General features: G+C 36.9%; 1 protein-coding gene across 1 annotated transcript in view; it reads left to right on the forward strand.

Annotated features, from left to right (window-relative positions):
* The window catches only part of PCDH15 (protocadherin related 15), a 665,248-nt gene that overhangs the window by 628,099 nt on the left and 12,182 nt on the right, over positions 1 to 24,967 (forward strand). Inside the window, exons 30-33 of the mRNA XM_043551059.1 lie at positions 4,448 to 4,666; positions 8,106 to 8,114; positions 11,330 to 11,440; positions 23,755 to 23,776. Of these exons, the coding sequence (XP_043406994.1) occupies positions 4,448 to 4,666; positions 8,106 to 8,114; positions 11,330 to 11,440; positions 23,755 to 23,776 (361 nt within the window). The remainder of the gene's footprint in view (positions 1 to 4,447; positions 4,667 to 8,105; positions 8,115 to 11,329; positions 11,441 to 23,754; positions 23,777 to 24,967) is intronic.

Consider the following 24,967-nt stretch of genomic DNA (forward strand, 5'->3'; position numbering starts at 1 on the left):
GTGCGCTCCTTGAATAGCATAGCCATATGCTGCCCCTTACTCAGATCAGCTTACAAAACTACCACCTGGCCCCTAAACTAAACAGTGCCATTTCTTGTTTCAGCAACATTTATTTTGCTTTTTTCAGTGTATCAAAATACATCAGTTTGTTAACTTTGGTCCAAAATTATACTTTTACCCTATTATACATCTGTAGTTACTGTACATTTCGAGTAATGATAGTAGAATGTAGTCCCTGATAATTAACTCTAATTTCCAGTAATGTCTAAACTTATCCTGGCAAACGCCTTTGTCTATTTTTGTACCTGTGTTATTATAGTTTTCTACTAATAGTCAGAAGCCAATAGTCCAGAATTTATAATGTCAGTCAATGTTGGTTGTGATCAAATTGTACTGTCATCTGATGGCTGTCTTGATGACATATGTAAAATGAGCTAATAAGATGTAGCCAGTGTGTAGTGGACAAGGTTATCTCAATTGCTTTCTTGGTGAAAATCTCAGCAGAAAGAGACAGGCTTTTGAGCCACACAGAACTCTTCTTTGAAAGCTTGTCTCTCTCACCAACAGAACTTCATCTAGTAAAAGATATTGGCTCATCCATGTTATCTCTCTAACATGCTGGGTGGGACCAACATGGCTACGACTACATTGCATGCATTATACTGCAGTAGTTGTACTTCTTCCAGAAGAGGGCTGAAAATATGTTGTGGCATGATGTCCATTTTACACTGATTTTTGTACTGTACATTCTCTGAATAAATAGAGCACTCAGTTTACACTGATGTCAGACTGGCAACTTTCATGAGTCCCAAACTAACTTTAAAAATGTATGATAGTGCTCTACTTAATATAGTTAAAGTATTTTAAAGATTGTGGGAATTTATTTTCCCCCCCATTCCAGCCCCTTTGCAAGGCACTCAGGAATCTGGACACAACTGCTCAGCTAAGAATTCCCTTGACAGAGCAGGTACTATCAACTAGCTTGAACAGGTTCCTGCATCAGCCATCCCCCACCTGAGCATATAGGGCGTTTCCCTAGTTTTCTCTAAGTTACACAGTCACTGGAGCAGGTGTGGTTTGATAATTGTGGCTTGCCGATTTCCCCGCAGCACCAAACAGATCTTGGCACAGGAAAGAATCTGGCCCAGTACATGCTATGCTTTGTTGGATAAATACCAAATACTTAGAGGCTAAATGATCAACCTTCTTATGCAGAGCAGATATAAGAATGAGATCAAAACTTATTGAAAGGCAATTTAGTGGCATATTCGCCATGGAATCCCATTCCTTTTAATATGAGGGAAGTGAGGTCAGTCGGGATATGTTTAAACATTTCGGAGTGAGCCTCCTAGCCCAGGTCAAAAGATGCAAGCTAGTGGGCTTGTGCTGTAAAAATAGCTGTATAGCACTTTGAAGTTGCGGCTCGGGGTGGAGCTTGGGCCCTGAAGCCTAGAGTGTGGGGTGGACTTCTGCTGTGATTTGATATTCACCTGGTGGTTTGTTGTTCTTTAAGCTTTCTATGGCTATTTTAAGTTCATCCAGAGTAATATCCTCACAGCAAACATCAAGTTCTGCCATCTTCCCTGCAAACGATGGCAGGGGGCTGGGGGGGCAGAATTCCTAACTGTAAGAACAGTAGGACAATGATACAGGTTGCCTAGGGAGGTTGTGGAAGTTCCTTTGCTGGAGGTTTTCAAAAGCAGGCTGGATGGTCATCTCTCTTGTGTGGTTTAGACACAACAAATCCTGTATCTTCGCAGGGGGTTAAACTAGATGACCCTTGCTGTCCCTTCTAGCCTTATGATTCTATGGTTATCAAAGTTAAACGTTATTTCTGGTGAGAGTCTGTTAAGGATGTCATGGGAAGTGTTCTGTCCATCTTTTCATTTGCTGGTCTAAGGTTTTCCCTTGTTGATCTTTCATTGGACCTTCCCCGCTGTGGCTAAAGTCTCCAGCAAGTCATATAGTGGTTTGATAAAGTGTTCTCATGTGCTCCTTCATTGCTGCCATTTCTGTTTCCAGTGCCTATCTATTGATATATGCTTTTTCTGGCTGATCTTTTTTTTTTACTTCTTTATCTCTATATTCCTCTTTTAATTGTTTACCTTACTTTAAGGCATTGAGTAGATTTAACTTAGCTTGTTTTCTTTATGCAGTAACATCCCACATGGCCTTAATGGTCCACTCTTCCTTCCTACCTTTGCTAGATTCAAGATGGTCTCTGCTAATGCTAATGGCTTCCCATGACATTTCTTTAACATTTTAAATACTGTTTCTGCCATATTTGAAAACTTTGTTTGAACGCTGTAATTCAGAAACTTTCCTTATTTGTTCATCCCCAAGCTTAATTATGTTAATCTTTCTTGCAATTTTCTTTACTCGTAGTTTACTCAATTTCATTTTCATGGTGGCAATCCATGGTTGATGATTACTGCCTACATATGCCCTGTTGAATATGCAGACATGTTGAAGTGATGATTAGAATGTTGTATGTACAAAAATGATCTATTTTATTTTTAGTAATGCTGTCAGGTGAGGTCCATGTTGTTTTCTGGTTCTCTTTATGAGGAAAGCGTGTCCCTCTAATAATAAAAAGAAAAGGAGGACTTGTGGCACCTCCTTTTCTTTTTGCGGACACAGACTAACACGGCTGCTACTCTGAAACCTCTAATAATAAAGCAATTCAACTGACATAATTCAAGAACACACTTGCCACCATTTTGATGGAAGCCAGTTCCATGTGTGCCATTATGCCATGGTTGTCTGTCCCCACCGTAGCATTCATATTGCCAAAAACAATGAGAATATCATGTTATGGGACTTTGCTGATGAAGTCCTGCAGAATATTATAACAAGTAGCCTGATCATCCTTGTCGTATTCATTCATTAGAGGATAACATTGAATGACAATGTCTGAAATCTTGCCTGTATAATTTTGCCATTTACTCGATTACCAGTCTAAAATTGCTCTTTGTGAATCAACATTCAAGATCAATGCAACCCCTTCTCTTCCTCCATCTGGATTTCATGGGTAAAATCAGTTTTAATTGTTGTTTTTCATTTTCATAGAATCATAGAACTGGAAGGGACCTTGAGAGGTCATCTAGTCCAGTCCCCTGCACTCAAGGCAGGACTAAGTATTATCTAGACCATCCCTGACAGGTGTTTGTCCAATCTGCTCTTAAAAATCCCAATGATGGAGATTCCACCACCTCCCTAAATTTATTCCAGTGCTTAACCACTCTGACAGTTAGGACTTTTTTCCTAATGTCCAACCTAAACCTCCCTTGCTGCAATTTAAGCCCATTGCTTCTTGTCCTATCCTCAGAGGTTAAGAAGAACAATTTTTCTCCCTGCTCCTTGTAAAAACCTTTTATGTACTTGAAAACTGTTATCATGTCCCCTTCTTAGTCTTCTCTCCTCCAGACTAAACAAACCCAATTTTTTCAATCTTCCCTCATAGGTCATGTTTTCTAGACCTTTAATCATTTTTGTTGCTCTTCTTTGGACTTTCTCCAATTTGTCCACATCTTTCCCGAAATGTGGTGCCCAGAACTGGACATAATACTCCAGTTGAGGTCTAATCAGCGTGGAGTAGAGCAGAAGAATTACCTCCTGTGTCTTGCTTACAATACTCCTGCTAATACATCCCAGAATGATGTTTGCTTTTTTTGCAACAGCATTACACCGTTAACGCATATTTAGCTTGTGATCCACTATGACCCCCAGATCCCTTTCAGCAGTACTCCTTCCTAGGCAGTCATTTTGATTATATCTGCTTCTGGCCACCTGCGTTCATTAATATGAAGAATGTCTGTGTTATAATTTTCCATTTCTTTGATGATTTGGGCTGACTTTCTGATGGTAACATAGTCCTCACATTCCAAAAGCCCACCCAAAGTTTGGAACGAGCCTGGAACAGTCAGTTCTTCAGGGCAATAGTGTCCTTTCATAGCTGTTTTTCGCTGATATCCATCATGCTGTCTATTTGAGGGCTGTTTACTGATCCAAGGATCTGTATTTGGCATTTTATTTGTTCTACTGTTTCCATAACAAAAGTATTGTATGGGATTAAGTCAACTTCATGCCCAACCAGGAGAACCAGAAGACTGATTCTATTTTTTTTTTTTTGGCCTGGTCTCTGCCCTTCAATCTGTCATGTTTGTTTAACCCTAACGCCCATTGAAGTAGCTCTTGGGGTCATGGAGACATACAGGTGACCCCCAACACATCAAGGTATCAGTCTCTAGGGGAGATTAATATTAAATACATCAATGATAATACTGAAAAAGGGATTCTGAAAGAATTGTAAGATTCATAAGTACATAAAGATGAGGTATATACTATAGCAGTATATATAGAACATATAGTTATTAACTCAGTGGACTAGTAGTCGGAACAGAATTAACTAGGGCTGCTGTAATAGTTTTGTTTTGTAATATTGAAGGTTCTTGGATGGAAAACTGCTGGATATCAATAAAGAATTTCAGCCATACCTTGGGCAAGGAGGACGTATTCTGGAAATCCGCACTCCAGATGTGGTGGCCAATGTTAAGAAGCAGGCACAAGCTGTAGGCTACACAGAAGGGGCATTGCTTGCTTTGGCTGTCATAATCATCCTTTGCTGCATGCCTGCTATTTTAATAGTTATGGTCAGCTACAGACAGTAAGTACTCCAAATTTCTTTGTAATTGAAAATTCTTTCTTATATTCTTTACACTTACTACAAAGGGAACTACAGTTGGTAGCCCTGAACACTGCTCTGCTTTGAAAGCTGTCCCACATATCCAATCTACAGTCTGGTTATTTTTAATGTCCTCCTCCTCCTCATGTCTTTATTTATATATGTATTTTTTTTATTTATTATATATAAATGATGGAGTAATTATTTCAGATTATAGATGAAGTGAAACCAAAATCCCGAATCCAAATATCTAACATGTGAACACGGATTGCAGTCTGAATTTCATATCTAGATTTCTCTTTATCATGCTTCAGCCAGAACTCTGGGTCCGTATATGCACAAACTGTTGGTAGCTCAGTATATGAATCGAGATTCAACTTTTATATTGCAGGGAAAATTAGATGACCCAAAATTTTATTGTGGCTCTAAAATATGAGGCAATTATTATTTTTGATTTTTTCAGACCTGTGAACTACTTGGTTCCAGCTGGAACTGAAGTTCAAGCATCAAAACATACTGTAGAAAGGTTGCTCTTGTTGTATTCTAGCTCTTTTTGAATAGGCAGAAATCTCATGAGAACCTATTTGCTTTAGATTTCTTGTTACATTTAATAGTTGCAAGAATTTTAAACAGTTTGGCTAACAAATGGATAAACATCTCAACTTCTGGGGCTTCATCTGACCCAACAGTTTGAGGTTCTCTCATTAATACATCTACTCAGTTGGAAATTGAGACCAGATATAACATTTCCTTTTTCCTTTCAATAAAAAAAATTAAAAGTGTCCATATACAATCTCTGAGCATCCTTCCAATTATTTAAAATTACAAAAACAAAGTGCAAGTCAGTCAGCTCACACCTTCCACCAGACAGTAGTTGATAATCAAATACTAACACCCCCATACATCAACCTATACCTCAATCCCTCTCGCTCTCTTCAAAGGCCAGGTAAAGCAAATGGGCCCTGCAGCATGCCCTATTACGCAGCAAATCTCAGCTACTTAGAACCAAGTGTGGGAGGGCTTTCCAGAGCTCTGAAGTTCTTACAGAGGATGCCCCGCTATCAGATCTCTGTCTGTTATATTGGGGCGATTAAGTACCAGTGCCTTTGCAGACTGCAACTTGAGGCAGTGTATCACTGGGTGAAAGAATATACAGAAACCAATGCACGTGTATTATAATAGATCACTGGAATATGAATATTATTGCAGGTCTACAATATGGTGTAATTTACCAGGTGAGATTTTAGGCTTACCAGTTGTGCTGTTCCTTCCTACATGGTAACTGGAATAGAACACAGTACTGTTTGTCAATGCCCTGTCATAAGCAACTGCAACGACAGTGACATACATTGAGTTGTACTTATGATCGGGCTAAATTTGGCTGTATCTTTGTCTGTATCCATTATATATTGTATGTGGATACCACTTTGGGCTGCAGATGATAAAATCAACGGCAATCTTATGTTTTACAAGTGTAAGCTGAGTAACAATTCTCTTTAAACTTGTAGTCCTTTAAATTTGGCATTTTTAATAGCTGAGTTAGAATATTTCCTAGAGATAGGATTGATCAACATTCTGGTGGTTTGTGTTGTAAATCAAATTTACTTAATCTTTTAAGGAGACATCACTGCATGAAAGAACAGTAGTATGCCTGAAGGCATGCTTAATAGTCACATAAGAAGAGTAACTGCGTTTTATAGCTGTTTTTAAATGGCTGATATTTGTTTGCATAACTTTTATATCTGAATGTTATCAGGTTTTTTTAGAGAATAAATCCTCCAAAAGGAGTCTGAAAGACCATCGGTTTAATCAGCTCCTGCACTAGCCAGGGGCTCTACCTGGGGAGGATAACCCTAAAATACCTCAGGCAATCCAGACTGGAGCCCTTCTTTCAGGACTGAATGGGGAGTATGTGCTGAATAAACACATCTTCCAGGTTTCCTATCCACACTCCTCTCCCCAAGCAGTGTTAAACCATTCCCTTTCCAGGCAAAATATACCATTGAGAGCCCTGCACCTCAGAATATGCTTCCAGAAAATATATCCCTGTGTTGGATCATGTTTCTTGAGTCATACTGTGTTTAAAATTTTCATGCAGTAAATTTTTATTGAACAAAGATTCAAACTCTCATTAGTTTGCAATGTGGTTTTTATGTGATTTCTATCCAGGAAGGAAAAGCAAAATGCAAAATTCCCCTTGACATCTATAGGAACAGAATCAGGTCCCAAATACATCAGGCTGTTTTAAGTAATCTATTTAGCTGCCGTCTATCTAAAATCACAATTTTGTTGTCTACAGGTATCATGTACAGTTGGACTTTATATCAAACCACCACAAATAAATTATTAGCATTATGAAAAATAAATCAATAAAATTCATTTAGACTGAAGACAATATAAATGATTTCCATCTTAATATAAACCTTATACTCTATTGAATTGTTTAGAAAACAAGTTTATTGTTGTCTTACTCCTTAGCTCCCCTTTTCCAAAGCTGCTTTAACATAATCTCCCAATCAACAATTCTGGCAAACAAGCTGCTCAATTTTGCCATTTAGTGCAAAGATTATAGATGAATAAATGTAACTGTCACAGTCAGTGCACATATAATGGAAACATTAAGACTTGCTTGATATTAGAACTCTTTTGTGTGTAGTAGGTAGCTTTTCAATACTTTCCAGCTCAATGATCAGCTAACATCCAAAGAATTAATTTTACTTATTACATCTTTTAAAAAATAAAGGTTAAACTTAAATGAGTTTTACATTGCTTACTTTTAATGTGAAATTATCACTGTTAAAGCACAGCTCACTGACTGCATGTATTGCTTATAAATAATGTAATACATTATCATTATTATTTTCTTTTAAGTGATGCTTTGAAATTCACTGTCTAGGACAAACCAAAAAGCCAATTATGAAAACTATAGTATGAATTAATCACAGCAAGGGTGGCATATTCCACATAGAAGCCAAAATGTAATTGTGCTTTACTATGAAGGACTGTTTCTTTAATATTTGCCATGTTAAAATGAGGAGGCAATCATAAAACTTACATCATTTTTAATATTCCACTTTTAAAAATCCTAATTCATACTTCGATATGCACATCTTTAATCAATGTTTTTTCAGATTCTGTGTAACCCATAACTGATTTGTACCCCAGTAATTCATGTTTATGGATGATAGTTTTATAACCGTCTCACAATCACAAAAGGAACTAAATGATTTTCAGTTACTTAAACATAATGGTTCTTAAATATGTCATTAATTTTGCAATTTAATATGTAAAATTATTGTCACTCTTAGTTTATTATTAATATAAGGTTCACTGTTTCAGATAATTGTTGTTGTAAATGGAACACTTCTAACATACCTTTATTCCCCCTCTCTCTCTCTCTCTCTCTCTTGCATGACAACAGATTTAAAGAGTAAGTATTTACTTTTAGATTTGCTTCTTACACCTTGTTTAAGAATAATGATTGCTGATCAATATCTGCTTTTTATCATCGTACAAGAACAAAGGCCATTTGAAATTTAAGAGAAGTAAATGTATTGCCAGTGAAAGGAAATGCTTCATATAGTCAAACTGTAGAATGCATTGCTACCTGAGATCTTTTTGTGGCTGGATTTAAAAAGAAACTTGTCAATTTTATGACCACTTAATAAAACATTCGGTTATGTGCTAAGAGAAGGCAATCACATTTCATGCTGTTTGCCTGCAGAGAGAAGAAAGGATTTTTTCCCCATTGTACAGCATTATATAATTAACTAGGTACATTTTATGCATAGGTTTAAAGATAGAATGCCATCTTATAAAAGATCAGGTGTTCGCCAGTGTCATAGACAAGATAGCAGGTTTGGTAAATCAGTGATATGCTCTGAGTGTCTGCTTCACTAAAGCACATGGAGGGGGTCTGAGGCCTATGCTGAAGGTGAAATAATGCTTCCACAACAACAATCTCTCTTTTTCTCTGTGAAGAATTTTCTGTTGGGGCTGTGTGGGACATGGAGGCATGACAACATCCCCTATTTAAGTCATGACTCTAGTGAAGATTAATTCTGGTGAGAATCAATTCCATGAGTGCTCCTAAGAAGTCACAGTATGTTTATGCCAGCTGTCCCTTCTACTCCAGGAGCCAAATTGCCAGGAAGGGGAAGCCAGTAAGATGGTGCCTGCCTCTGTTCATATAAGGGGTCCTTTTCCTTTTGATCCTGAAAATTATGATACCAGAGGGACTTACTCTTGCCAGCTCACAGGCTGCCATCCCTCCCCCTTGATGGGATGCTTCAAAAAACTTAGAATTAAATGTTCTCTTAACTTTTTCACAGGCTCTGCCAAGCTAGGGAATCCAAGTAATAGGGTTAAGCGCTAAAATACCTTGTATATGACCCATACATACTAAATAAATAATAGCTTGATATTAAATATAGTTTATATTAAACTGAAAACACCCCCACATATCTGTCTATATATGTGTATACTCCAATAAGCTTGATTTTTTTTCTATGTTAATTGAACCACTTACTTTTTACATCATTTATTTTATTACCTTAATTTGAATTTAGAAATGTGGACAGATATGCTGAAGAAAACACTATAAAATGTGAAGGCTTTGCTTATGTAACCCACACGCTTCCTGGGTGTGGTATTCTATCCCATCTAGTGGCATTGAGACCACTCAGAGAGAGATTAATGAGTCTGCTCTAGAGCCTTGGCTAAGGGCCATATGGCTTTTAGTTCAAGCAGTAAAGGCTCATGCATTTAGCTCCAGAGCTCCCAGGTTCAATTCTGCGCACCAACAACTGGGGTCTGTCGGTGGTACACTTATATAGAGCACAGTATAGAGCAGGAGGATCCTGTCCTTTGTGCTGTTTACATTTCTGTCTCGTTGTGTAATTTTGTAATCATTGGGTGATTGTTCTTTACCAAGATTTTGAAGTGCTATAGCCTTAAAATAGGATTATAGTACAGAATCCATGGGTTCCGTGGCTGTGTGTGGCCTTTTAATGTTTATGAGATGTCATTAGCAGATATTGACTTCTGTTGAAGTGAGCATCATGATTTATTGACCCAGGAGATAAATGTTCGTTGAAACATGAAGTCAGTAGGCCAAATTCATCCCTGGAGTAACTCAATTCAATTAAATACAATTACATCTGGGCTAATTTAGCCCAATATCAGTAATGGTTTTATACTATGAATAGTGGATATCCCAGAATTATCTGTTTATGAATATCATTATTTTAAACTAGCATTCTAAAGGAAAAATGAAGGTAGCTGTTCAGAAGAAATAATTATTGGATACTGCCAGAGCAGTTCAGGGTCTGAGAATTTCAGACTTCAGTATTGTTAATTTGGGGGGTAAGAGCTTGGTAACTCTAGTTACCATCCAAATCTTTTCAGCCAAATATGAAAGGATTTTTTTAAATGTAACAATGCTGAATACAGATATATAGATAGATATGAAACAATAAAATTTTCTAATGAACCAGTTTTACTTCCCTATTTTTAAATTATTTTAGAACTCCAGTAAATGACATCTTAGCTCCAGGCACTACCATAATCTAAATGTGAAGAATATTAATCATGATTTCTTTTGAAAATCAAGGTAGAGTCTGTTGTACTCTATTCTGAATTAAATTTCTCTCAATCCTGTTACCAGTTACATGGTAATTATTTGTTCTTTCTGACTCTTACCAATGAACTAGAGGGCTTGAATTTATGGTCTACATGTTGACTAGAGCTGGCCAAAAAAAGGAAGTCCCTTCCTGTGAAAAATTTCATGGTTTTTTTTCCTAAAAAATGCAAATATTTTTGCAGAAAGAGATTTCCTGAAACATTTGGTTTCAGGACATCCAAAATGGAATTTTCAGGCTTGTCAGCTGCCGACCTAAAAGACTCCTGTCAATTTAATTTTCTGCCTTGGTTCTCTGCCTCCCTGGAGCTCAGCCTCCTTGCCTCACCTCCAACCCAGAGCCAGGGTTCTCAGTCTCTTGTTACTTTTACTTTCTGCCTGCAGAGCAGGTTCCAGGTGGCCATCATTTCAATTTTCCTGATAGACAATCAAAATTTTTGAACAAAACTGAAATTTTCATGCAGAAAATTTTGATTTTACAAAAAGGGCATTTGGAAAAATCATTCAAATGGGAAATCGTGGACCAGCTCTTATGCTGATAAAGGTGTTACAAGTCATAAAAATTAAACTTTGAGGAAGACTTTACAAATGTTTAAATTTAAATGTGACATTAATAAATGTCAATAAATGAAGGACTTTGCCAAAGCAGCCAGTTCACCACATACCACCTGATGAAAACCAGTATTGTTAAAGCTTAATTGTCCTCTTACTCAATTAAATGTAATTGCTAATGAATGTCTTATTATTTCATGATGATCAGGTGGTTTGGCAATTATATAAAAGTGGATGGTTGTACTTAGATACATTTTGGAGCTCTGGAAATCCATAATGAAAGAGCAAGCGATAGAGTGATACAAAGCTGAAACAAATTGCTCACATGATTACCTTTCTTTGAATACAAAACAAGTAATGTTTGAGGAACTACCATCTGACTACATGTCAGCCCATGTAAACTATAGAATATTTCTAACACACATTTTTTTCCCTCCCTGCACAACTTACCAAAGGCGGCAAGCTGAATGTGCAAAGACAGCAAGAATCCAGATGGCCTTACCAGCTGGCAAACCATCCAGTAGCACTGCCAATAATCTCTATGAAGAACTCGGTGACAGCACCATGTAAGTATTCATTGTGATTCATCACTAATATTGTTAGTGAACCAAGGCATAGGTCACGTTTCTGAAATGTCTTTTATTACAACATAATTGAATAGATTTTTCTTGATGAGGGTATGTTCCACAAATGACTTGAGCTTCTTAAAAATCAAGAAAATAAATAAGAGGGCTGGAGACTCAGCTGTGCTGCAGTGGCACAAAAGGGACAGAGTAGTCAGCTGGGATCTCTCCTTGTACGGGGAATCTCCAGGGGAAGTAGTATAAAGTGTAAAGCTGCTCATTAGGCATTGCTAGAGCATGCTGCACTTCAGTGTTTTTGGGCCAGCACAACAACCCATAGTTGCTATAGCAAGTTAAAATAGTCCTGAGGCTGCTCTAATTTGCATCAAGGTTAAGGGGCTTGAAAGGTGGCAGAAAGCCTTTACTTCTCAGAGGTACTGAATGCAGCTCTGGCACACCTGAGAACTTGGCCCAAAATGTTATTTCTTCCAAGCTGCCTGCTGAATATACTTTTAAAACTCAATCAGAAAACCCATTTGACAGACTTCTCAGTATGAAATATTCCATTGGCTAAAGTTTTTTCTTTGTAAATCTGAAGTAATTTAAATGTTGAAATTAAACACAATGGGGCAATAAAATAGATTGTAAAAAATAGTAGTTAAAGGAAAGCATCTTTTTGCCATTATATGTTGGTAACATATTTGTAGCTGGAATGTGTCTTGGGTCTTCTTTTCTAACAGGATGATATGACCAAAGTCATTGTTCTATTAAGACAATAAATTACTAAGAAAGGGTGAACTGTACTCATGCACTGATGTAACTTAATTGTAGTCAAGGGACTCCAAGCAGAAATCAACACAGTATGAAACAGATCATAATAGCACAGGGAAATATTTACACATACAATATTTTTACTTATACGCTAATGTCAGAAAATATTTATTACTTTTGTATTATTTTAAAAGAATAACGTTAAGATGACAACACTAAAAAGAATAGACTTCATAAAGTATTTGGGAGCGGGGGTGCTGGCGCTATCTAATGTTGGCTGATTTTTGTTCTATTTTGAAGTCACTTTTTCCCCCTTGATCAGAGAGTTCATAATATATATTTGAGTTTATAAAAATATTACTATAGCAGGGTGAAGAGTATCATTGCTTTAGTATGTTTTAAATTTTGATTATTTAAAGACAGTGTCTGATTTCCAAGTGTTTTGGGTTGAATTTCTCTTTATGAATAGAGAACCTTTACATTACTCATTGAAGCAGGAATAGCTTCTCTTCCAAAATTAACCACTGAGTTTTTTCCCTCTTGGCATTTTATGCCTGTGAATTGTTACTGTTTGGGTAGCTGGAAGAAAGAAGTATGTTCCACAGAAATACAACACACATAGAATTTAAAAGGTTATTGTATGTGAATTCTAGGTCTTGATCTAGGTGGGACTACTTACATCTTTATAATTACACCCATGCTGACGTACTTTGCTGGATCAAGACCCTGGTTCCTTAAAGTCTAACCCAATTCCTGTGAAAGTAAAAGGATGACTGCAATTCACTTTACTAGAAGTTGGATTGGACTGGTTACAAATGGGCATTGGAAGCTTTATGAGTCTGAATTCTCCAATCTAATTGATGTGCTTTCAGCCAGGCTATGACCAAGCTTTGTGTTTGTGGACAAAATTTGCACGTGCAAAGTTTTGCATAGGTAAAATGAGTTGCAGATGCAAATCTGAATACTTGCATCTCTGATTTAGAGACACACTTACTCAGATTTGTCACAATACTTCAACTAAAAGTATAAATTTAGCAAATACAGATTTTTCCCTGTAAAAGGGACACCATCTATGGACTATATATAAATAACCCATTGTAAAAATGACAAGTAAATATTTCCACAAAATTGAGATATTGATCAAGGAATCTCTAGCAGAAGATAGAGATATGGAAAAATAATGTAAATCAATGCACTTAATAATTTTAAAGAGAGAATGTTTTTCAATAACATTTAAATAAAAGTTTATCAAAAATCTGTGAAGTTTAACTGAATCCAATATTTGGTCCAAAGGCAACAATCTACCTCAGAAAATCAATCTTCAGGGAAAAAAAATTATAGTAGAATATTGTAAACTCATTTTCAACTTGCAGGTGAATTGCAATACTATATTTGCAAAAAGAAAAGGAGTACTTGTGGAACCTTAGAGACTAACCGATTTATTTGAGCATAAGCTTTTGTGAGTAACAGCTCACTTCATCGGATGCATAAAAGTGGAAAATGCCATTCGATGAAGTGAGCTGTAGCTGTAGCTGTAGCTGTAGCTGAGCTCTAGAAAGCTTATGCTCAAATAAATTGGTTAGTCTCTAAGGTGCCACAAGTACTCCTTTTCTTTTTGCGAATACAGACTAACACGGCTGCTACTCTGAATACTACATTTAAATTGCTATAGTATATTATAATCTCATGCATAACTTTATTTTTTCTTATCAACTATTTCTCGAATCTCCAACAATTTTCTTAAATACCAAATAATGGAAATTTAAGAAAATTGAAAAACTTACTTGTCTTTATTTTTCATGCCTTTCCATAATTGTCCTTTGTCAAACATTTTCTTTCTGTAGTGCTGCCTTACGTCTTATTTTCTTAATTTGTTTTGGGGTTTTTTTGGAAAGTTAAGTGGAACTAAAAACTTTTTTTTGTTTTAAATCCATCTTATGTCTCATGACTTCCATTCTTTCTCCATCTTTGGATACATAGGCATCAGTAAGTAAACTTACTTCACCATGCATAATGTTTGTAGCCAATAGAAACAGTAGTTGATTCTTCTATGGTTAGTTTATGTTAAAACTGTAATTAATTGCCATTGAGTATCAGCCTTTATTTTACAATGGTGTACTACATGGAAGACATTTACTTTTAAGTGGAAAGATTTGTGTATCTCCTTTCATTTTCCTTAACCCTTTTGTACCAAGTAGCGATTAAATACAGAACTTTAATTGCTGAACTTGAATAGTATTATTTCTAAGGACCTCTAGTCTCAGCACCTACTCTCTTTGGTGATTGGTGCTCTCCAGATACCTAAAACAGATTGATAGGTAAGCAGGTTTCTCAAGCTTGCATTCAGTCAGAACCTTTTCATCCTTTACCTATAATTTCTTTTTAGGCAGCCATCACTGCTCTAGTTTGCAGAAATATGACTTCAAACCAATCTGATGCAGTTCCTTGTTGGAACAAAGAGACAAAAGAATGTTCTACAAATATTAAGGTTTCATCATAAAATCACTCTTTAGTGTTTTCATATAAAATAGTCTAGCAATCAAGCAGCTTTTCAAATAATCCATTCTCATGCATATCAAGAGTATATCAGTTTGTATGTACTTTGTATTTGGAAGCAAAGTGGATCTTCATTTAACTTCAGGAATCATTGATTTTTCCAGTCTCTACATTTGAAAATCCATGTGATCACTAAGGTGGCTGAGGAAGCTTGTCCAATATGTGTCAAGGCATATTGTTTAAAAATAAGTTAATGATGTAAAATAACATATCAAATTCCCATGATCAAATACTCATTAAGTACTCGCAAAAAGAAAAGGAGTACTTGTGGCACCTTAGAGACTAACAAATTTATTTGAGCATAAGCTTTCGTGAGCTACAGCTCACTTCATCAGATGCTGTAGTTCACGAAAGCTTATGCTCAAATAAATTTGTTAGTCTCTAAGGTGCCACAAGTACTCCTTTTCTTTTTGTGAATACAGACTAACACGGCTGCTACTCTGAATCGTATCATTAAGTACTGACACTATTGGGAATGTAGACTTACTCTGTCTAAGCGGTAGTTTCTGAGATGTTTACCAGTGTTCTTCCGTGCACTGGGGAGAGTATCCTCTCTGCTGTAGCCCTTTTTAAGGGTGCCACATACTCCCCACTGTTTGTCAGCCCCATTTAATGCCCCAGGTCCTTTTGGAAAAGTGTGCTCCCCAGTGTGCGTGATGGGAATAGTCCTTATACCCCATGAAATTATTCCTATCTGCCATTCCTGCATGTATACAGATAGATTTAGAGAGTATAGATTTTCCGTGTATATCAGCTGCCAGACAAATCAAGAAACAAAGTAATTCTGTTATAACCTTCCCTTATTTCCTAAATGTATATATATTTTGAGCTTTTATGCCCATAAATTTAAAGGTCTTCTTTATTTGTGTGGCTTCTTATTTTACTCTCATTCAGTACTGTTTAAATGTCTTTTCCTCTGTTCTTGAGTGATTTCTCACCTTGGAATGTTTAACCATGCCACAGTAAATTTCCCTTAGCCTAATTTTCATGAAATTTCTTGAGTTTGGGGGGCGGGAGCAGGGGGAGAAAGACATTCCAGAATATAGAACTATTTAACTAAGCACTCTTAGAACCGTGTCCTGCCATTTGCACTAAACATTGTACAACACTGGGGCTTGTCTAGACAAATACTTAGTGTGCTTCGAGCTGGGGTTTGAAGCTACAGCACACTGGCAAGTTGTGCACTAATTTTCTGTGCAGACTCTACAATCACATGCTAGAAGGTTGGGTTGTTTTTTTTTAAACTATTCTTTTTGATTAAAAACACCTGACCCAGTTTTTCTTAAAGTTTAAAAAAAAAATCAACTTTGGGAGCGACCAAGCCTGGAAAATTTCAACTGGAAAGCTGAAAATATTAGACATTTATGAGTTACTGAAAACGGAGAATAGAAAGGAACTCATAGGCAACTTTAGTTTATCATGTAGTTGTCATTACTACTCTAGCTGTACTATAGCTGTAATTGATATACATATAGAACTATAAAGTGGTAGATTTAGAATCATTTAGCTATCATATCCCATTACACATGCGTATTCTGAACATGTCATTTGTGTTCTAGAAAAACTATTTTAGAAACATATTTTTTTTAATTAGGACTATTTTTGTATGACTTCACCTGTAAAGGTACATCCATTAGTTTCAATTGGTTCATTTATACGAGACATACAGGGAAACATAAAAGCTCTACTAAAGTTACAATTGTAAAATTCAATATGTCATAATTTCCAGGTCTAAAAGACAGTGCTGGGTCTTATTGGTGGAAAATGGGGAATCATCCCTTTACAGGGATTAAGCTCCATTTCTAACCAAATCCAAAGTTGACAGAAACTTGTCACTAGCCCAGGAAAATTTTTGTAAGTTCCAGGCCTCAGGCAGCTGTAATTTGGAAGAGGCCAGGTGAAGGATGCTTGAAACAGTTTGACAATTTTTTTTAAGAGTTTGGAATATTAGAAGTAGTCCAAGCGACATTATATTTTCCCATGTTAGGTTGAATAAATGTGTAGTATAACTGTTACTAACAAACTATGTGGAAAAATGTGTCAAGTGTTTGTTTAGATCACTGTATCAGGGGAAATAATAATTGAAAAGGAAAGTGTCATTGTTTCCAAGGATAGAAAGGCGATGTGGTTAAGGTTAGAACTCATTTATGTAGGTCAAAGCTTGTTTTCTTTCTCTTTTCTTCATATCCTTTTCCTCTGGAGAAGATGTAAAAGTAAATGTCTTGCCTCAGTAGACTTTTGTAAATATTTATTTTGAATAACAATATGTTAGAAGTAATGCTATGGCATTCATTTACATCATAAATTCATTTTTTTCTCATGAAAATGTACATGCATGTTTCCTTACATGTGATTATCTTCTTTTCTTTCAAGTCTTTTTCTTCTCTACCATTTCCAACAAAGCAGGGGAAAAAAGTCAGTCTTAGAAGAAGGAGACCGTCAAAGAGTAATAAGCAGCTTTGCTTCACGTGCTATTGAGGCTCACAAGCAGTCTAATATCAATGGATCGTTGAACAATAATCTCCCCAAATCTGCAAGTAACATTACATTTTTATCTGATGAGAACCCACTAACAACTCAGAACCCTTTGTATATAGAAGGTGTTGTTCAAGGTTCACCCAGCTCTTCATTGCTACGGAAGAGGAAAGATGTTTTAGACAGTCTTTCACCTAGAAGATTAGCCTTGAAAGATGCTCTTTTGGGGTGCCCTTTGGGAGGCATTCACCGTGCATGGACATTACCAATTCGTATTACTAGGAAACATGTGTCTGATGCTCTAAGTAGGCCAATTATCATGGATCCAGTTCAGTGGCAACAGGAAAGACTCAAAGCAGAGAAGGAAAGAACTGACAATCAGCACAGCAGGGTTGATATTAGCAGTCCAATATTTAAAAAAATTATTGGCACTAAGTTAACTGTAAAAGAGAAGGCAAGACAGTTTGAGCAACAGGCTTTGCAGGAAATGAAACAAGTGAAATCCTATGATATGAAATGTTCACATTCACCAACACACAGCAACTGCTACGAAGAAGGAGAAAATACTCTAGAGTTGTCTCCTGAATGTCTGCTTGCTTCTCCATGCCATCGCTCTCCTCCTTTCTCCTCTTTGACACCTTCTACTGAAGTAGTTGAATTTCAATCACTTGCAGTTCCTTCAGTAATCATCACTCATCATGACTGTCCTGAAGAACTTTCTCCTCCACCAACTCACAAACCACCAACTCCTTCTTTTAGGATAAAGAGCCCAGTTCACCAGAGTTTTCTGGCTGCTCAAACCAAAGTGGAAGTAACAGAAAGCATTCCAGATCCACCCAAAACTCCCCCTCCTCCACCACCCCTGCTGCCACCTCCTCCTCCAACTCCTCCTCCATTGCCACCACAACCTCCATCTCTTCCTACCATTTCTCTAGCCCTCTCTTCCTCATCTAGTCTAAGTACCCAGCACCCTTCCCCTGTAAAGCATACTAAGTCCCCTGCCAAACAGCTACCAGTGTCATCACAGGCCACAGCACCTGAGCCACCACCTCACAGGGAGTTGAAAGGGATTCTCAAAAATATTCACAACTTAGCAGATATTGAAAAATCTGTGGCTAACATGTACAGTCAAATAGACAAAAACCACATTCTACCCAAGCACATATCCAAGCTTAAACCAATTGCAGCATCCGAACTGCCAACTACAGAAACTGTTGCTGAGCACAGCCAGCAGAATGGCAACTTGAGCTGTATAGTTGAGGAACTTGAAAAGCGGTTCCCATCCCAGTCCACTGCATTATAAATTACAGTTGAATTTTTTCTGGTGTATATTTTGCATGACATGGCTATCATAGTACATGTTACCTGCCTCATATGTTCCATAGCTAAAGTACTTCAACACTGATGAAAGAATTCAGACTTTTTTCCTCTTTGCTGTATATTGCTATTTGTTTGTTCCTGATGCTAAACCTCCAGTCCATTTTCTTTGCCTGATCACTCCTAACTTTGTAATGTATAATATTTTTAAAGGTAGTTCTGTCCACTCTGCATTTTACTGTTTTATTATGCTGATTTATTTTCTTTGTATGCTTGCAAAAGATTCATGAGGAAAAGTGTCTCTTTAAAACCAATGAACTATATGTAGCAGATATATGTTGACACTCCTTTATTCTAAACACTCTACATTGTTTTGTCACAAGGGTACTCTAATGTTGTAGGTTATGTCAATAAGCAAGGCAATTATGCTGAAATACTGAAGGCATCTCTTGCTTTACCCATAAAGTGTACATCATGGGAGAATTCTTACTTTTACTGGAAAATGTTGGATGTCACAGAAATGCAAATGATGCTAGAAAACAAACTCCGCAATAACAAGACAAAGTTGTTACAACAATGTATCATGTCATTCTATAAGAGATTGTATAGCATTCTGCTCTGGTGACATGCTTTCATCTCACTGTTGTCCTTGTAGGTTTGATCATGGGTTTTCTGTTTATTTGTCAGTCAACCTTATTGTCCTCCTTTTTGTTATCTACATTATGCCTCCCATTGCTTCCTTTATTCTGAAACTTCATATTGTGGGTCTTCACTTTTATAAACCATTTAATGTAAAAAGTGCTTGTGAATTTTGCTTGTTCATATTAATTAGGTATCTCTTTAATCATATTTTGTGCTAACTTGCTAAATATTGGTAGTTATTTCCACCAATAACATTTTTGCGAAGCTTTGAATGTAATAATCATTCTGATCAGTGTCATAAAGAAAAGGTTTTATAAGTGTCTGTAAAAGATGTATATAGTATGGGTAGCATTAATTTAAATTAAACCCACACTTAAATATTTCGGTTATATTAAATTAGCTTGTCCTTTGAAACAAATAGTAAGTAAAAGGAGGCTTGGCATAAAAAAATGAATGTAAGTTTAGCTCGGTGCTCAGTTTTATATTTCCTCTTTTGCCAAAATCCTAGATAATCATGTTAAAACTGACACTTTTAATAGAATTAAATGCAGTAGGGTGAGGAGCTGGTACGTAAAGGAAGCTGCAATAAAAACTTAAAACCTGTCCATGAGAAAATGTTATCTGTTCTAAGCAGAAAGGTAATTATAAGGGTACTTATCTAACTGCCTTGAAATAGCCAGCTTTTCCACGGTATGTGGTTTTCTTTTCTTTTCACTACAGATGGGACAAGTATGGATGTTTCAATCAGAAATTGCTGAAGATAGTTTCTCTTCTTTGTCCCAGAGCCAAACTCTGTGAACCTCATCACATAAATTCAGCTGATATATTCTAAATACTCTATGCCTAATATAGTCTCCTTGCATAGTGGGTGAGATTTTAGCTCCAATGCATGTAATGAATAGCAATAATAGCCAAATATGTAGGGAACATGATAATCGATCAATTTTTTGCTGTAACATGAGTTTAATATTTTATAGGAGTCAAGCGTTTTTAATAATTGCATATGGTGCTAAATTCTCAGTGAGTAGTACAACTGCAGCACCAGCAGCAAGTTTCCACTCACAGGAAATCAGACAATAAGTCTGTAAGGCTTAAATCTAAACTAGACGTATACCAGTAATTCAGGATATGTCGCCGGAATAATCCACAACGCTAGGGTGGCCACTGCCATATCTCCAGCATAGCAGACATTCCAGTCCTACTAGGAATGGCAGGGGAACACCCCTACCTGTGTGGCCCTGCCCTGACAGTGTGTGCAAGGTCACACCAGCAAGGTGGAGCGGTGTACTCTTCTGAATTGTATCTACTGTGCATGATCCTGGATGAAACCACATCTGGCTTTCCATCAGGACCGGACAGGACAAACCAAAGAAAAGCAGGACTGTCCAGCTTGAAACTGGATTAGTGGCCTGCCTGTACAACATTACAATGCTTTGCATTTGGTCAGATGTGTACGCCGTACTGCAGTAGTGTACCGAGTAGATTTTATAAGCCCTGATTTAGCAAAGACTTATTCAAGTGCTTAACTTTATACACTGAACAGTACAAGTCAAGTCAATGGAACCAGTCGCAGTGCACAAGGTTAAGCCCACATGTGAGTCTTGGCAGGATCAGGGCTATAATTCACTTCTGTGACGTAGATTGTATAGCTAGATATGGCCTGATTTGCAGAAGTCACCCATACATCCCACAGAAGTCAATGGAAGCTACAGCTGCTCAGCATTTTTAAAAGTCTGGCTAATAGTGAATTTCTTCAAAGTTTATTCAACTATAACGTTGTGTGACCTTCCTTAATCTGAACGGTCCCCTAACACACCGTAGCCTCCTTCTTTTAGTTCAATCAGGTCAGGCTCAAAAGAATCTGTAGGGAAAATGATACCACATTAACTAGTGCTTCACCCACACGTTGCACTTCCTTCGTCATTATGGAGAACTAATCCTTAATACTAATAAAAGTTTTAATGTTTGGCGTTTTTTTAATTTGTTTTCATTTTCATTAGAGTTAATATCCATGGGCAGCCTTGGTTGGCCAGCCAAGGTTTTTGGTACTAGCTGGCAATATACTCCAGTGACTTTGTTACAGTTCCAAAACTGTGCAATGATAAAGTGGCAATCTGGAGCAGCAGGAAGTACAAGTTCCTCTCTGTCCCCTCCCTTCCTTTTGCCTGTGTTTTCTTATTAGATTATAAAGTCTTTGGGGGCAGGGACTATATCTTACAGTGTGTTTTTATAGCACTTAGTACAAGGGAGGCCCTGTCTGAGTTGAGGCCTCTGTATGCTACTGTAATATACATAGTAATAAATTACTGAAAAGTATCCAAAACAAATTTCAAAGACCTTGAAAATCAAGGTTGTTATTGTTAGTCCCATTAACTTAATTGTCATGCTCCCTGAATTGGTTCTTTAGAATCGACTGTAGACTGGACATGTGGCCTGTATTTGGTATTTTTTGGACCAGCTTGACTGTCTTTAGGATCAATTGAACAAGTGACTTGATTATATAAGTGACTAGCACTTCCTTCACCACCAGATAAAAGAGGGTCCACAGTTCATCCAATACTCAAAGCTGGTTTCTGGCTTCATCATTCCCTTAACTCTCACCATTCTAAATTTCATTTTTTCGTACTTAAAACAAAATCTTAAAACACAATCAGAGTTGTTGGTTTTTTTTAATTTTCAGGTTTTAAGGTAATTAAATAATAATCAACAGTATGCAATTGGTAGACGATACCGACTGTCTTGCCACTGGCCATTTGGAGAAAAAAGTGGCTATTTATTATATGTTTAGAAAAATTCTCTCTTGCTAGCTTTGAACTGAGTGAAACTTTTTATCTCAAAAGACAAAAAGTAGATAAAACCATTCTAATTTGTATTTACAATGTTTTGCTGTTGATCTTTCTTTTGCTTTTAATACAAGAATAAATATAAAATATCTTAAAGTAAAACATTCAGAAGGATTAAAGTGGATAGATAACTGCTGGGAAAGACAATTCAAAAATCCTTCAAATTACATTAGCAATATAGAGCAGTGGAAGGTGTGCCATTTGTGCAAATAACTTCATTTTCATAGTAATCCTTAACTATAAGCACTAGTTATATAAAATAAGTGTTGTGTATGTTTTGGCATTAGCATACATCATTATTCATACTGTTTCCCTTGTTTTTCTTTTTTTTACTAAATTGAGGGCATCTGTCAGATTGAAAGCCATGGAAAACAGATGGTACTTTTTATCCAGACATTATTACAGATCCTTCGGGGGAGATTTTTAAAATTATTTAATGGGAATGAAATGTGTAGTTTCACCTTGGACTTTCCTTTTATAATGGCAGCTTATGGTGTAGTGTGAAATACCAAGAGAAATGAAAGCTATTAGAAAGCTTTGCCTCTTTTTTGAAAGTGTCAAAGCATTAATAGTAGAGAAACAGTATGAGCACTTCTCAAAGAGCTTGATTATGCAATGTGGGTGCATTCTCAGCAAACGGGATTTAAAAAGTAAATAAGTATTAACTTACTTTCATTACTTGCCCTTTTAATCTGCAGTGTGTTGACCATGCAAGAGCAATTAAGTTTAATAGGCTTGCTTATCCTTCTTGCAACTCAAGACCTTCAATTTCTAGAGATTGTTGTAGGCTACAAGAAAATCAAATATAGTGTTGCTCAAATAGGTGTTGGAAAGTTAAAGATCATATTTTGGTGATAAATCTTCATTTCATTACTTTCTTGTCATAGGGACGACTGCAATAATTTACCCTGATAATCAATAACATGTGCTGAATTTTAATAGAAAAGCTTTACAGATAGTGTTGTTAAAAATTGAGAGTTCATTCTGTTCTTTAGTTTTCTCTCATCTGTAATTAAATGATTTTCCTAGGCTGCTATGTACTAGCTTAAGCTCAACACAGTTTTGAGCCTGTGAAAAAATAACCATAGATAGCTGAAAGAATGTAATGCCCATGTAAACACATTGAGGAAACGTTAGGATAGGTATAATTTTAATAATAATGTTATTAGTGGAAATTAACAATAGAAGCTCATGGTCACAATCTAGCAAGCCCTGCATGGGTTCAGAAAGCCCCAAAGATAAAAGCTTAGTGTCTATCAGCTGCAAGAGAGAGCAAAACCAGGAATTCTGCACCTGCTCTGTGCCACAAGAAAGATCTCTATGGCAGGACTCCACCCTCATGGTGGAAAGAAAGGAAATGGGTGGGCAAGGGATATGGCCAGAGGCACGACGCTCAGTGTGTGCTTCCTCTCCCCATCCATATCCTATTCTACCAGTGCACTGACTGTCTGACTTACTGGGACTCTGTATGCAGCTCTAAACAACAAACAGATACTCTTCCTCAGATATAGTTGTGTAAGTCCAGGCATTTATTTTGTCTCTAAAGGCACACTTATTTTGTATTCTTAGATAAATATTTCTTACCATGTTAGTAACATTTCCAAGGACATTCTTTTTCCACCTCACTTCCATGAACATAGTGAATATGAACTACATCTTTACATACTCTTAGAGATGTGTACTAATGATATGTTTTTCTTTTTCTGAATGTAGGCGAGGATATGCACAGCAAGAGGTAAGGCTACTCCCCAACTATATTATTAAAACAGCGTGATATATGTATAAATTCCTATTTACAGCACTTTTTCTTCAGCTGTTTAAAACGCAGAGAATTTTCTTTTCAAATATGTTTGTTTGATTGAAATCTTAACAATACATTGAAAATTTGCATTAATATAAATTAATTTTCTTAAAAGGCTGAAGATTGATGGGGAAAGCTGGGTCAAACCCATTAATGTCAGGGCCTGCAACAGCAGTGTATCCAGCTCCCTATGCTTTGTACCCCCTTTGGCATCTGCAAAATTGCTACCTTGCTATGATTTGCTCCTTCTGCAGGGCTGCATTCATGTGTCTCCTCTGATGGGGTGAATATAGCAAGTAGTAGGACTTTGTTTTTTCAATAAAGGCTTTATTTTGCCAAATAAACTCATGAGTAGCACCTTACTATACAAATAATCCCACTGAATTCAGTGGGACTACTTGCCAAGTAAGATGCTACCATCCTTCCTCAAGAAGAGTAGTATCTGCCCCTAAATTACAATGCAATATGTGACGTGCCTTGTAAATTACAACACTCAAAGTAAGTTATAAATAAGGCCTGTCATTTTCAGTTATTTGTTTCATTTATTTCCTGGGATTTATTTAAAAAAAAATGAAAAGGGAAAAATCAGTAATAACTGAAAATAAAGGGCAATGGGCGGGGAGGAGGGGTGCTCAGTACTCACAGTAGCTGGGGCAGCTTTCTGCAGCAGTAAAGAGGATCTCAGCTGCCAGGACCCAGCTCTCTGTGGTCTTGCTCCCACATTGCTCTGATGAGATAAACGGGGACACGCTGAAGCGCTGGAGTCAGGAGGAAAGTGGAAGGCTACAATCTGTGAGTACTACCCCCGCCCCAGGCATGCCGCACTTCTGACCCTGGCCCTTGTGTGTGGCCCCATCTGCTTCCTCTGAAAAAAATTCCTGGATCCCAAAAACATGAAAATCAGCAAAACCTGAATACTGGTGTTTTCAAAAATCCAGCAAAAAAATTTTTTTTTTGGGGGGGGGGGGGGGAATATCAGTAAATACTGATAAGAAGACAGCAACCACAGAGGAAAATAAAGAGGAAGTGATGATCTTGTGATTAAAACACAGGACTGGAAATCAAGATACCTGAGCTTTCTTATTAGTTCTATCATAGACTTCCTATGTAACCATGAGAGAGCCT

Source organism: Chelonia mydas, chromosome 7 (genome assembly GCF_015237465.2).
Source record: "Chelonia mydas isolate rCheMyd1 chromosome 7, rCheMyd1.pri.v2, whole genome shotgun sequence".
Taxonomy (NCBI): domain Eukaryota; kingdom Metazoa; phylum Chordata; order Testudines; family Cheloniidae; genus Chelonia; species Chelonia mydas.